Genomic DNA, 15,275 nt, shown 5'->3' with positions numbered 1-15,275 from the left:
GCACCTCCTTTCCCTAAATGGGCACGAACACTGCTGTGCCAAAGTTCAGCTAAACTGTTCTTTGTCTAAGTCCTCTGCAAAGACTGAATCTGTAGACAAGTTTCCCATACTAAAAAGTCCTACATTAGATGAACAGAGCAAACATACCTTTGTAAAATAATAAAAAAATCTAATTTCTGGAGATTACTCCCCAGATCTCAATACCAAAAACAAAGAATGGAAGATGGAGAGTTTTGAAAATGATAGAAGGTTGTTATGAGGTAACCAGCAGTGAGGAACTTCATGTTTCAAAGTAGTATGGGCCCAAGGAGAGCCCAAACATCTCAATTGGAGAAATGAAAGTAAGAAGCAGCAGCCAGTCGCAGTCCAGACTCATGGAGAGCTGAGCTTGAAGAATGGCACTAAGTGTGAACAAAAATCCAAAAGGGTCCAGCTGATGGCCCTGCTAAGGTGGTGGGAGAAATTACCACCAGGCAAAATAACTGTAAACCAAGCCTCTGTTTTAAAGGTAAAGCCTTGAATGTTAGTGGCTTGGGTTGTGGCACGGCTTTGTGTCTCTTTGCAGGAAAACATTTACTAAACATGTCATTAGTTCATATTACACTGTTGCTGCTATTAATGACTCTACCCTTCTTGAAGGAAAATATTTCTGATTTATGAATAAGTTAGGCTTTTTTTGTTGTTTTTGTTTTACATGATTTAGCCCTAATAAGTTGGGGTTTTGTTGCTTTTGTTTTACATGGTTTTGCCCGAAGCATAACAATTACTATGTCTCTGAAAAGCCCATATATGACAGAGGCACGGCAATGTGAGTTCTCTTGAAAAATTTAAGCCTGTCATTCCAAGAAGTGTAGTTGTCTCAGCAGCAAACAAGGATTTAAGTACCTTTGAGACATTTGCCTTTAATTGCAGAGGAACAGCATTGCCAGCTCCAAAAATGTTTAACCTTCAGAATTGCTTTTCTTACTCATTAGCATCCTGTTGAGGCACTGATTACGAATATGAGGGCTGGGAGAGAGACCTGTAGGATGGCTGCCTTGGCTGGGGCCAGGCAGAGCCATGGGGTTCAGCTGAGCCTGGCCTCAGGGGCACCTCAAAAGAGTCTATTTCTTTGAGTAGCTAAAGGTCTGAGCATAGTCGCATAATGTTACGGGTAGCATATACCTGTATCTTTAGCTGAGAAGGGAGGAAAGTCACAAGCCTGATAAAGCTGGGGAGCACCTTTGGGGATGTTGAGGTCTGGGATGGTGTCTGGCCACATCCCTTTTTAGGGCACGAGGACTGTGTCAATGTTGTTTCCCCCATCTTCACCTGGGGCATGCAGGAGTTGGATGCATCTGGTGCCTCAGATAATACGTCAGAGCCCGAGGGGAGGAGGCACTTTGGCTTCAGCCAGAGCAGCTCAAGATCTGTACCCTTTTTCTGTACCACCAGAGCTCTTATGATTAAAGGTATATTCCTGGAAATTATTGTTTTAAATTCCATTTTCCCAGACAGTTTTTTTATACTAGGAAAAAAAGATTGGGTAGCCTGTGTACATTTTATTTTTAAATCACGAACAGATATTAAAATGGATAAAACCTTTATGACTGTGCAGCCTCTCTAATTATGAATGCTTCAAACCTTGCTTGTCCGGAAGCTATGCTGGACTTCGCAAGTGCTGCTATGTAGCCTCGGCTGCTGCTTTCTCCCCAGGAGCTGCCTCCCCCCAGGCACCAGCAGCACAGAGGTGATTTGATGAGCTCTGCCAGGCTGCCTGCGTGAAATCATAGGCTGGTCATAATGAGTGCTCAGCAGGCTGTCCTTGCCCCTTCTGCTCCCTCCAGTTCCCCAACCAGGATTCCTAATTTACTCAGCTGTCTTTTAGCACAGGTCTGATTCAGTATTGTATTTGTCATCCCCAGCTTTCTTGATTCACTGGCTGAAAAGCAGGAAACACAACACTGCACCTGGTGGGATTCAGCACTGGAGAAATGCCTGTCTAAAGACTGGAGTTGGGCTTTCCTTTTTTATAAATTGAGTAAGTTTACAGGGAATCTCTTCTTACAGGGAACACACAGAGAATTCTGTTTCTTTGTCAATCTCTGACTTCTGCCAAGTGCTCAGCTTTCATTCCAGATCTGTTCACCATCAGCCCTATCTTCAATTTATTCCATATAAGTTGAGATGCTGTAATTGGACTTCTCCAAGTCTGCACAGCCTTGTCCTAAAGTACGTCAAATGTCTTATCCAGGCTTTGATTACTCTGATGGACTACAGACATCCTGTTTGTTTGTTTATTAGGCAGCTTCTTATCTCAGTTGCAGACTTAGGAAACTCCATCATTTCAGTTGCACAGCTCCAGCAATTAGGCTTCCTGCTTTTCTGATCTGGCTGGTGCTACCATACCCTTTGTAAGGACCAGGAGAAGGAGGCATAAGAAAGAAAGCATCACCACTGGGAGCAGTCAGCAGTATAAGGTAAGAACCGTGGTCATACATATCCTATGCTGAATCCTATCAAACTGGAGTATTGAGCAGAACAAAAGGGTGCTAAAACAAGGCCAGCAACCAAAATTATTAATAACATAGATTACCATTTCACACATTGAAAAAAGGAGAATAAAAAATAATAAATTAATTAAATAATTAATTTTAAAAGTAGGTAAATTAGAATAAAATACTTTTTCCATATTTTTTTTCCTAGCAGGACAGATTGAAGAGTAGCAGAATGCCCCATTCCTGGGAAGTAAGTCTGGTTGGACAGGGCTTTGAACAACCTGGCCTAGTAAAAAATGCCCCTGCCCATGGCAGGGGGTTTGAGTAGATGATTTTTGAAGTTTTCTTTCAACCCAAACCAGCCTGTGATTCTATAAAAAGTGCTTATTGCCTTTTTCCATTGTCAACCCATACAAATCACATATTCACGGGAAGATGAGCTTGGCCTGGGGGTGCAGAGATACATCTGAATCTTCACCAAATGGCAACATACACCTAACAGGCTGCTAATATTCTGAATTTTCCCCTGCAATGATACCAGAAGTTAGAAAAAATATTGAGGATTTATAAGTGCCATTTATCCCCTGGAGAAGGGAGCCTGACTTGAATGCATTTGAAGGCGCTGCAAATTAGAAATGTTTTAATCATTTATTCCCATTGGTGAGCGCACTTAACAGCAGCAAATATTTATCCAGATGGATGAATGCAAGAATCAGTTTTGGCCTCAAGCTGTCACTGCTCCCAGCCAGTCACACATGTCACTAGTGGGTCTTGCTGACACATCATCTTCCTTGCTGAGAGCATCTGGGTGTCTTCACCTGCTTGCCAGCCCTTCCCTCCTCTCACTGGGCTGTTCCCAGTCACTCTTCAGGCTGTGCCAAGTACATCAGCCCCTGGAGAAGGTCTATCTACCAGCCTCTCACAGGGGAACTACTTGGGACTCTTTTTCTGGAGGTCAGCAGTACTGCCAGGATCTTGTATGGTTTTCAACAGGCTACAGGGGCCTGACAAAAAGGTTAAACCAGGCACTTGCTTGGCACAGCTTTAATTGCCCAACAGGACAGTCCAGAGTACTGCCTCCAGTGCTGCTGCTCATTTAGCTGCCCTTAAATGTTGTTCAGGTAGTAAGGAATTTTAATAAATTATTGCTGAGCAAAGAGCATGGATATAGTGCTGTGCCATAGAACGGGACATTTTTTAACCAATTTCAGTCTTTCTAGGACACAGTTCAGCTTCTTCCCTTTGAACTCTTGAAGGGAAATCCAATCTACACTCGGTGTTAAGTGCTCTGTTTTCTGAGCCCTTCAAACAGAGCCATGAATGCCTTAATTTTTCATACAGAGAGCCTGATCCCATGAAGATCAAAATGAGGAAGCTACCTCTTAGGCATGGCATGAATTATCAGGGGAAACTGGCCTTTATGTGCAGGATCTGAGACCCAAAAAGTGTGACTTCCATATGTAGCTTCCATCCTCTTGACAAGTTTCTGTAGTAAGATTAACTGTAGCTGACATAATTTTAAGGCTAAATCCTGAAGAATTCTGGAACAAGACAGGTGAAGTTCTATTGTTAAAAGTGTGACGGGCTATTATGGAAGGGCATTTTGAGAATGATGATCCTAATGGCAGCAAAACTGCATCAGGATTAAGGTGTCAGAGCAATTTCAGGGCAAGTTTTGTTCTTGCTTTCTAGCAGAAAAAAAAAATCCTGTGTTCTGGCAAGCTTCTTCAGGACCAGAAAACTGGGTGCTTAGAATTCCCTGAGAGCTATGTAGTTATGGATTAAATTACCCAGGCACAACACGATTCCCTCAAGTGATGCTCCATGCGGAGGGTGGAGATTGTGGATGCCAGGGGAGCTCTCTCACATATGTGAGAGCTGTGCGGGCTGTGCAAGGCAAGGCCACAGGTGCCCTAACCAGCCCTTCTCCCCAAACCACAGCAGGAGCACAGCCTTGGCCTGCAAAGCAGTGGCTTTAAAAAGCACCCCCAACACCCAGCTGCATAATTCAGAGGTCTCTCCAGTAATGACATCTCTTTAATGCACTCAGGAGAGATATGCAGGGCACAGAGCCCCAAATGCCTGGAAACCAAGGAGATTGGGAAAAGCTCTGGCATTGCTGACCAGGGAAGGTGGCTGTTTACACATGGCAGGGGGCAAATGTGCTCCATGAAGCTTGTTCCATGGCCTGGCAGGCAGGGCAATGGCCCTGCTTCTTGACCTCTCTCAGGGTTTCTGCTTTGGACTTGAAATTAATACAAGTTGTCATAAAAAATATGCATACTGACCATCCATGTTAATTAACTTAACGAGGATCTATCTGCCTCTAGCCCATCCCAGAGAAGTTAATTGAGGGGATTGTGTTTATAATCTGCCTAGAGAGTCCTAATCTTCTCTTCTGACTCCACCAAATCACGGACTGATTGATTGATTTTGGTCTCTTGGAGCAAAACAACAACTTCCTGAGACAGACTTTGGCAGTTTCCCAAAGAGAAAGTACACAGCATGGGGAACCAGGAAAAAACATACAGGCTTCTCTGTGGAGTTTAAATGTGGGTTGCTAAATCTTGCTCCCTTGAAAATGCAAAGCAGTAAATGTCAAGCTTTTAGGTGTACTTCAGGTCCTATGCAAAAATCATTGCTGTTGGCAAAGAACTTGTGTTGTTTTGTACAGATGATGGATGGTGAAGGTTTTGTCTGAGAATTGGTATGGGGGATTAAATAAGACAAAACAGAAGGTCATCCCTGCCTGTTGGGGAGTGGTAGGTTAGGTCTTGCAGAGGTAACTCCCAAGTCTGGGAACATCCTGTCCAGAGGAACAGAATGGCTACTGGAGCTGTTCTACATAGAGCAAGTCAGGGGCTGGCAAAATATGATTCTGGTGAGAAGTCAGTCATCAAGAAATACTGCTGAAAATGGTAACTGAAAATGGAACATTGCAGAAAAACATGCTGGAGAGCCTGTCAAGAGATCTAATTCTTCATGTGTTGCCAAAGTCAGACTAACTGCACCTAAGGTATTTTTGGCCAATATTTTTTGAGGTAGTAATTCTAATAATAACATAGGTAATGTACTTGCTCTGTTCAATATTTTGTCCTTTTTGAAACAGCTGAATACTTCCCTGAAAAAAAAAAAAAAAAATCGTAGCTCTTTCCTGTGGCCAACCAGTGTACCAATGTCATAAAGCTGAGCATGTACTTTTTCTATTCAGGAAAAGTTAAGCAATTCTCCCTAGGATCCCAAGGCATACACTTGTTGCTCCCAGTGTTTTCAGATCTGGGCAGCATCCACACTGGTATAATAAAACTTGCCTTCTGGGTGAATGGACCACATTCATAGACTGCTTCTTTCCCTTTTTGTTTTGTATATAGGTTTTAAAGGCTTCTATAGTACAAGCCACTGAACCATATATGAATTTTCTTTGAACTTACATTTCTTTCATTATTCACTTCACTCTCTTCAGCTTCTTGGGAATGAGAGCCAGTGCAAAGCAGGAAGTTTGTCAGGTAAGTCCAATATCTGAGGGTGTTATGAGATTACAGCCCCAATCTAATAAGGATAGATTAGTTTTATTTCCAATTTAGCCATGAGCATTTCTGTTTGAACCAGATATTAAATCAGACTTCTAAAATTGTACCTGTACTCAGAGCAGCTGGTCAGCTGTACTAATCTTCAGGCTCAGTACTTCCTCTTGCATCTTGAAAGACCACAGCCAAGACGTGGCAGAAGCACTGCAAGACAAACGTGTCTCTGGTGTATGCAGGTAAATCACTGAAAGGAGCCTGAAGCAATTTTGATCCAGCCTCCTGCAAACAGATCTGTGGCTTCTAAACTTGTGCTTTTCATGCTATTCTGTGGGGGGTTTTTTCATTCCTCCTTCACATGCTCTTTATTTTACTATGTGAGTAAGTGCAATTTTATAGGGAGAAGGGATGACCAGTAATGGCCACAGCTGCCGTAGTTTGCATGATGTTTGGTGCTGCAGTTGCCATGCAGCTGTGCAGGGGACAGGGGAGGAAAGAGTTCACTGAAGAGTCTGATTCACAGAAGTCAACTTTGTTCAGTTCTGTAATGAGTGGATTTTTTTCTTATTTGTGATTAAAATGTCAAATAGACTATTTGATTTGTGCTCAGTCACAGTGCAATTCTCCAGTTTACTGACTTGCAAGATGCTGCCCTTTCTTTTAGTCCAATTACAGTAACAGACTGAAATTAATTTACTGAAATCATTGATTTTCCAAGGGGCAGAAGGTGGCTTCAGCCTTTTGAGAAAGAAGGCTTGGGTAACATGAGTGGCTTTCCTTGTCTACCGTGTCTTTTTGGGACACAGTCTGGAAGCACCCAGGAGCTACCCATCGACTTGGGCAGTTAAACCCACTGAGCCACTATATTTTCATTTTGAAAATGCAGGCAATCATGCAAAATAGAAGTTAACTGCTCTGCTAGAGGTCTCAAATGATTTCATTGCCCTTAGCAGCATTGCTAAGCTCAATCAGCTGTGGAGAAGTTAAAGCATAACCTCATTTCAGGCAGAGGAAGAGCAGTGTTCATTCGAGTGGTGCCTGTGTGTCAGTGGGTCACAAGCAGGCTCTTGAGAATGATTAGGTAACACATCAGTGACTGGGAGGGAAATAGTATTGGGGACAAGGTGTCAGACTGGGAGGAGGGCTAGAGGTGATGACTACTAACCTACTCTTTGTTCGCAACTAAAACTCCAGTTCAGGTATGGCACTCAGCGATGGTTTTCATTACTTGGCTGTCCTTTCTCTGTTTTATGCAAAAAATGTGTCAGCAGTGACTTTTAAAATCCCCATTATCTGAGATATGAAATTTCACTGAAAGAAGCAGCAACAGTGGCTAGTATTGTTTTGGGAGGTAGATTCAACTAGAAACTGAACAGGTATTTTACATGGACAGCGACCCTTACAAATCAACCTAAAAGTAGAAGCCTTTCTTAATTTTAGTGGTGGTTGAAACTTTAGTAAGTCATATTGAATGTTGAAAGAAGGAATTTATGTTAAAACTTATCTTAATTCTCCGTCCTTTTCTTCAGCTACTTGGCCACAAGAGCTCTGGAGGGACTCAGTGCATGTTGCCGCTCTGAAAACTCCTTGAGGGCTCTTCAGGGCATGTTCACATTATGCCTTTGAGCACAGAGGGAACCAAAAGGATTCACATCTGCAGTAGCTACTTGTTACTCTGCTTATGGTGTAGAAAATAATATTATGTAGAAATATCCAAGAAGTTTCCTACTCTCCATTTTGCCTTCTAGCTGCTGCTGTGCTGTGTTTATCCTACCTGACTGCATCATCTATTGAGATGCCCTGATTCAGGAATGCTTCATTGATGCTGTTGAGTCAGGGACAGAATGAATGGTTCCAGTCATCAGAAGGTGAAATAGAACCTTTATTAGGAAGAAGGTTTGACTTTTATAGTCTGACTTGCTAAGCTGAGACCTGATTGGTCTCAAAGTGAAAATCTCTCACATTGTTGGGGAACAATGAATAGCATACTCTGGAGAACCACATCTATAAAAAACGGTTACAGAAAGAGAGATAATAATTGAATTCCTCTCTCTAAATTTCCCACAGCTTCTCACAGTTTCCCAGGAAAATCCTGGGAGAATTATCTCTTTTTCTTTTCAGAGGATATGTGATTACCACACTTCATCCCACGCTGTGCTCATATAAGGAACACTTAGCTCTGCAGAGCCTCCTGGAGATGACCCTGTTCTTCCCAGGACAAGGTGAGGTGTCCTGCTATGCAAGGCTCTGGGCTAAAGCACCACAAGAGTCCTAACACAGGTTCCACTGAAATATACTTTCTTCTCTGCAGAGCCAGGCTCAACATGAGAAACAACCTCTGCTTTGCTTTTTTGATTTGTACTTCACCAACTTTTCTAAAGAGACAGGAAATTATGGTTTAGTGGACAATTTAATAGATGATGGATGTGATGGGAGTAATACCTCATTTTTCTGTGGTTGCTTCTGACATGCTGATACTGTAAAATGTACTTACAGGCTACAAAGATATGGCAAACAAATTCATTAACACCTGATGCTTCCAAAATATTCTGTCAAAAAAAAAAATATCCAAGGTATGATTCTCAGTGTCACTGTAAACTTGGCCTTTTATTGTTGTGTATTATTTTATTTCTTTTCTAATATAGACAGCTCTGCTGCCCTCAAATTGTTGCTGCTACTGCATCTGAAGTTAACTTTCACACCTTTAATCTTTCTATTTGTTAACACCTTTAATCTTTGATGTGTTTCCTCAGTGGTGAATTCTAACCTGTGTGCCATGTTGTGCCCTCGCCAGGTGGCCTTCAAGAAGATATTTTCATACAATAGTATGGGTGAATTTAAATTAGCTGAGGAGCACAACACATTGGCGATAGTCTGTGTGGTAAAATGAGCTGTACAGACCATCTAGGTTTACATCATTTCAGAAGTGAACATAAACTTTTCAGTTCTGACCAGGTGGTCTGTTGCTTGTCTTCTTAACTCCCTCTGTCATGCACCACTTAAAATAAAGCCCCACAAGCTGTGTCTGAGAAAAATTCTTTCACAAGCAGACTCCTCTTGCTGGAGTGATTTGCAAAAGCTGCTCCAAGTTTCTCAAGCTGCTGCCAAAGTGACCAGGGGATGACATGGCCCTTCTGGGAGCCTTCGGTGGAATCTTAACCATGTAGTCTCACACGAGCAGGTGTTTCCCAGCACTGGCAGCGGATTATCCTTTCCAAACAAATGCCTTTTTCAAAGCTATGGGTGCCATTATATTTTGTTACACAGTTCTTCATCTATTTTGAAACATTTTCTTACAAAACCTGGAAGATAAGATGTACAAGAAAAAAACCCTTAGCTGATGTTGTTGTAAACAGCGGGGAGTCACAGCTTGTGCTGTATCTAGAAAAGAGAATGTACCAAAGAAAGCAGGGCTTGTCTCATATGTGCCTTCCTTTTCATTTCAGAAGTAATGGCTGTGTAGGGTCCGTAAGTTTGATGGAAATATCCAGCTGAATTTCACACAGTGGTATTTCATTAGTTGATAATTGTTGGGTCAATGTGCCTGTTTTTTGTTTTGTTTTGCTCATTGGTTGTGCTTTTTATACTCTGCTTTTTCAGTAACTTGCACTTTGCACAACAAAACAGCTTACCCAAACAGAATATCATTGGTCAGAAATTGCATTAAATGGGAGCAGAAGACCACAGGAGCCTGTGGCTGGAATGGCAAAAAAGGTGAGGGAGCTCATTCTCCTCTGTTTATCCCCAAACATATGATCTCTTTCTCTGAAACATGACCTTTAAGTTAGGCCTTCTAATTAGAAAAAGTAACTAGAAAGTTGAAGCAGGAAGGCACCTAGACCTGAGCTTCTCTTGGTTTTCTCCCATACTCTGACCTGTGAGTGTAATAGGGAGCAAAAATTCACTCAGAGCATTAAACATCTTTCAGATGGAGAAACTGCTGGTGAGAGGGAAGTGTGTATGCCTTGCCATGCTGCCTCCAGACCCTGGCTGGAACTGGGGCTGGATTGTGTCCTACACAGGAACACATGCAGCTGTGAGGAAGGAGGAGTACAAGGAGGAAGCAGAGGAAGAGACCCTCTTCCCTCTTGTCCCCCACATGCAGAAGAGGCAGTGCTGCAAGCAGGAGAGAGGCACCAGAGCTAGGAGTGGGAAGGGGTGACAGAGGAAGCAGAGGGGCACTCAAAAAGCCTTGTGGGTGTCCCAGTGCCAATTCAGTGCCATGTCCCCTGAAAAGCTTCCCTCCCAGCCCATGCCACCCAGTTATCCAACCCCCCATGAGGTGCTGTGGTCAAAGGGGCCTGCTGGCTGTGGAGTCAGTAGTGCAGGTTTCAAAGAAGGTCAAAACAAAAACACAGTGATGAAGTGGGAGTTTCTGTACCAATTGCCAAGTGAACCTGTAAGGTTAGTTTAGTCTTTAATGAAATTCCTGCTTCAAAGTCTTCCTCTCTTTTCCACTGGGGACCTGTGCTTTCTTTAAGCAATGTTTAGAGGACGCCAGTCTGCAAGGGTAATCATTGACGCCTCTGGCAGAAACGGCTCATGCACTAGCATTTCTAAAAAGTCTCTCTTTATGAATAATTGAATTTGTCTCTGGAGTTCAAGATTTCTTTTTCTGTGTGACTGACTGTAGCTGTGCTTACTCCTTAGGTACAGTTACTGTAATTGAGGCAGAAGAAATGTATTGCAGTGGAGGGTTTTGTGAGCATGACGCATAATAGGGTGATTGCCATGGAAAGAGTAATTTGCAGAGTTTAAAATACTTCCTCCAGTGGTGAGAAGATCTGCAGAAAATTATTAAAGGATCTCCCACTGCCATCCTCTACTCCTACCTGAATGGAAAAAATATTAATGCTGCATGAGATGTTCCGGTACAGTGGGCACAACCCCTCTCTGCAGAACACTGCCGAGGACCCATCCTCGATGATATTCAGAGCCCATATGTTCCTGACACCACCTGGGACACAGGGAACTGTCAACCAGGTCAAATGCTTGTTCAGACTGAAAGAAAACACTGTGGTTCACACATCCACTGACAAGGGATGTCATTTGCTTGGGCACAGCTTCTTTTCCTCTGAAACCTACCAGCCTTGCAGTGATTTCTGGGTGTTTCTGGATGGCAGGAAAAACCTACACATCCCAGATCTCAGATAATCATCCCCGTAGCTTCTCCAGCAAGGAAAAGCCAAATACAGGTACGTCCTCCTTCCAGCTGCCAATGAGGTCCATTATCCCTGGATATGTTTCATAACTCCTCACATCCTCAAAATCCATAACCTGGCGTGTAACATCCAACTGTGGCCTTTGCAAAGCTGCCTGTAAGTAACTTTCCAGGAAAGGGGTAGAGGGGGAAGAAACTCTCATACGAATTTGCTGTAAGCAGGAACTGAAGTCTGGATCTAGGGAAGAGATATCTCCCTGCCAGCACGTGAGATAAGTGGAGTGTCTCAGGATGGGTTTTGCCATCATTTGCAGAGGCAGGGCTATGCTGTTCACGCACATGAATGTCAGCAGCGGGATGACTCTTTCAGGACCTGGGCTTAAGGTAGAAATGGGGGCAAAACACAGCTCTGAATGGAACAAAATTCCATCATGCTGGGAGGTTTCTTTCTTGTCTGTCTTTAATCACCAAGCACAGCAACAGAGCTGAGTGGCTGCATTCAGCCAACACAATGAAACATGGCAGCAGTATATTTTTAGGATATTATTTCAAGGGGGGAAACAAATTCTAAGGGCAAGATACTGTGATCTAGAAACTCAAACAAGCTGCTCAGGGATTTCTTTGTGTCTTGAATATGCCACACAGCACTTGACCTGTCTTTCCAATTTGGGATGTGTGTTTCAGATCAATAAAAAATCTCATTCAAGACAAAATACATTCTCTCATGGTACAAAGCTTACATGACCTGATCAGCAGGAAAAGCCAAGGTAATTGCAATCATAAATGAAAATCCAAATTTTAGACTGAAGTCAGATTTTCTTGCACTGTAGTATCTGCAGGTAATCTCTGTGTTCTTTGTGGTCTTTACTCTGAAGTGGAAACCAGAACATATCCCTTTAGTATTTTTACTCCCTTCTGTGGCTGTCAATTACCATGGCTTGAATATTCTGTTCATCCTCAGCTTCAGGACTTCTTGATCATCTGGGACAGATCTTTCTCTGTCAGATTTCTGAATGACAAGCAGAGATTTCATCCCCGGGAAAATTCCTTTAGCAGTAACCTGGGCATCCAGTGCATTTCCTCCAAGTGCTCTTAGTACATTCCATCAGGTAGAAGATCAATGCAAACAAAAAGACTGTGCAGCAGCATTTATTCTCCAAAAGATGTGGAGCCCTGACGTAGCCCAGCTGGCACTATCAGCTCCAGCTGGAGCCTATTTAAATGTGACATCAAAATTTTGCATATGCACAAATTAGGGATGTGGTATAGATGTTGTTAACACCTGGCAGGTCATCAAATAGGGAAATAATCAGAGTCCTTCTTTTTCACCTTTTCCTTTGTACCTTTCATTCTGGAGGTATGGGGAGCTCCATGGTTAGCAAAAGTTGGCAGTCAGGAAAAGACATGTCAGGACTCAGCTCAGTCAAGGACTCCCTCCTGAGGGAGGGCACTGCTGGTAGAGAGAGGTGCCTGTTTAACGGACTGTGACACTTGCTTTCTCTTCCCCAAGGAATGGGCTGGAATAGGCTCTGTCACATAGTACAAATGGTAGGTTGTCCTTGGGCCCCAGAAGATGGAGCTATCAGGAGCACCAAGCGTCCTGCCCATCCATACTGCCAAACATCCACACTGTGAAGAGCCAGCACATAACACTTATCCACACTGTGCACATGAGGTGTCCTGCCCTGCTCTTTGGCTTGGGGGAAACAACCATGATAAGCAAGAACTCAAACCTGTTTCTTTCTGTAGAGCTGCCAACAGCAGCAAATTTGAATGACCTGCCTGCAATGAGATGCTTTTCTGGCAGGTCTGTGCCTAACTCATGGAAATGCAGTATGCTTCCAGGACAGCTCAGAAGGATGTACAGGTGACTTGCAATAAAGACAGGTGACAGAACTGCCAGGAATCATGTCACTCCACCTGAGGGTGCTGCCATTAACAAAACTGACAGCTGAAGGACGTTAACCACACCAAGGGACATTGTCACATGTGATACTGCAATTCATCAAACTGCAGAAAATAATTGGTGTTCTTCTTAGGAAGAAAAAGGAGGGGGAAAAGTGAATGTAGAAACTCTTATTTCAATCTGTATTTATTTCTGGAGATTGTTTATGATGTTTTGCTGTGTTTTTAAAACATACTGAGCGTAGAGAGTATAGAAATAGTATATGTGAGACTAACACATGAAGTAAATGAAGAAAGAAAGAAAATCAGCTTTTTTGTATGCTATCTACCTTATAGTACACAGAGCATACAGAATCATCAGTGTTGGAAGAAACCTTCAAGACCAATTCCAACAGCAAACCTGGCACCACCAGAATCACCCCTAAACCACACCCCCAAAAATTATATATTCAAACTTAGGTACCTGGCATATTTTTGAGAGTGTGTAAATCAGTAAACTGCTTACTCTGAGTTAATTTGAAAAGACAATGGAAAAAACCATTGTTTTCAACACGGGCTAAAATGTAGGTAATGCTTTTGTCTTAAAAGTTTCACACAATGTACTTATTTTATCACTCCAGCAGGAAACTGAGGCTTTTGGTTTAATGAAGCATTTCTTTGAAGTCATGCTGAGTGACTGTGCTGCACATCTGCCTGTCTGCATGGGGTGGGCCATTTCAACTTCCTTTTCTGAGGGAGCACCAAGACAGCTACATATGCACCAGAACTTCATCAAGTGAAGATGAAAGCAAGGTGGCTTTTCTCTCTCTTTTGTTTGCTCTCAATGCCCAGTGTCACAGGTAAGAGTGTCAGGGGGACATCTTGACTCAGTTTATGATGGTGGGTGGTGAGGGGCAGGCTGGGATTAGTGGATCTTACTGGGCTGAGCTGTAGCTACTGGCAATGATTTTCTATTTCCTGACAACTTTCTAATAACCCTAGTTATAATGTGCAGCTAGTAAGGAATAAATGCCTTGTGCTGAGCAGATTACTTAATTCAATATGCCTAACCTGCTGGAATAATCACTGGGATGAGCTCACTTGAAGCAGGGGATTGTGTGCTCCTCTCAAATGGGCCAAAAGGAAAACTGCTTTCAATGGGAAAATAAAAAATACCTCTCTGTCTCTGTCTTACATACCTGTGTATGCAGAGAGAGGAAGAATTGAAACACTTCAAGGCAAGAGTAAATTGTACAGGTGAAACCTCTTAAACAGATTCTTCCCTTCCTCTTTTCCACCTAGCCCCATGTGCTAACATCTAGAGAAACAAGTTGGTCATTCAAGTAAAACACTCAGAAAAGCTGACTAAGGAGGGCTGTACCTTTATCAGAGGAATTTAAACCAAAAGCAATCTGAGGAAAACCAAGAAAAAGTATGATGTTCACAAGGCCCCACCCTCTCAAAATTCTGACCATGATAAATGCAGGAATATTTATTACCAGCTAGGAACAACAATTTTGTAGGATACACAATTTTCAGATTAAGAAGGGGAAAACTGGATGTGTTTGACTAGCAGTGAAGGATGCATCTCACAATGTGGCATAGGCTGATCTTTTTTTGCACTGAGGCAAACTGGTTCTTAAAAATAATTCATACATATATTCATAGAAAATAGAAAATCTCAAATGCAAAGCAAGGAATAGAAGCCTCAAAACATACACATGTAAGAAAGAAATAGCAATTACAGAAAAAAAGGAGTTGGAGGGGTTTTTTCCTCTGAGATGAAATCCTCACTGAAGTCATTCAAAGGCGAAAGTGGAGGCCTCTATGCCCTTTGTGGAGATCAGACACCAAAATGTCTGGGAGTTACTCTAAGAAATTTCAGCTGGAGCTCAGGTATGCACTACTGGACACTATTTGATTTTGAAAAACAAAGTCGACATAAAATGAGATTGCTTATTTTGGGATGCTAGCAAAAAGTTAAGAACACTTTTGCACAAAATGTTTTCAGTTAAAATAATCTACTGTACTAGGCTATTAAGATATAATGCAAATTAAAATGTTGTTTCTACAGATATAATTTTTTCAACTTACTATAAATTACACAAGTGGTTCTTCATAGGTGTTCTTTATATGATCCTTAGACCTATCAGCATGAATATGAGAGACAAAATGCTGTGTGCCTTTTGCTTGATAGTCTGATTGCAAGATTCCTAATTGCTTTTCCCT

At 42.4% G+C, this 15,275-nt stretch overlaps 1 protein-coding gene across 1 annotated transcript in view; it reads left to right on the top strand.

Moving 5' to 3' along the window:
* Window positions 1-13,848: 13,848 nt before the first annotated feature.
* CD96 (CD96 molecule) overlaps window positions 13,849-15,275 on the top strand; it is a 33,445-nt gene continuing 32,018 nt past the window's right edge. Inside the window, 2 exon segments of the mRNA XM_064703073.1 lie at window positions 13,849-13,914; window positions 14,652-14,665. Coding sequence (XP_064559143.1) covers window positions 13,849-13,914; window positions 14,652-14,665 — 80 coding nt within the window.

This window comes from Zonotrichia leucophrys, chromosome 1 (genome assembly GCF_028769735.1).
Source record: "Zonotrichia leucophrys gambelii isolate GWCS_2022_RI chromosome 1, RI_Zleu_2.0, whole genome shotgun sequence".
NCBI lineage: Eukaryota > Metazoa > Chordata > Aves > Passeriformes > Passerellidae > Zonotrichia > Zonotrichia leucophrys.
The sequence above is the reverse complement of the archived record's forward strand: the minus strand, read 5'-3'. Positions and strand labels throughout refer to the sequence as shown.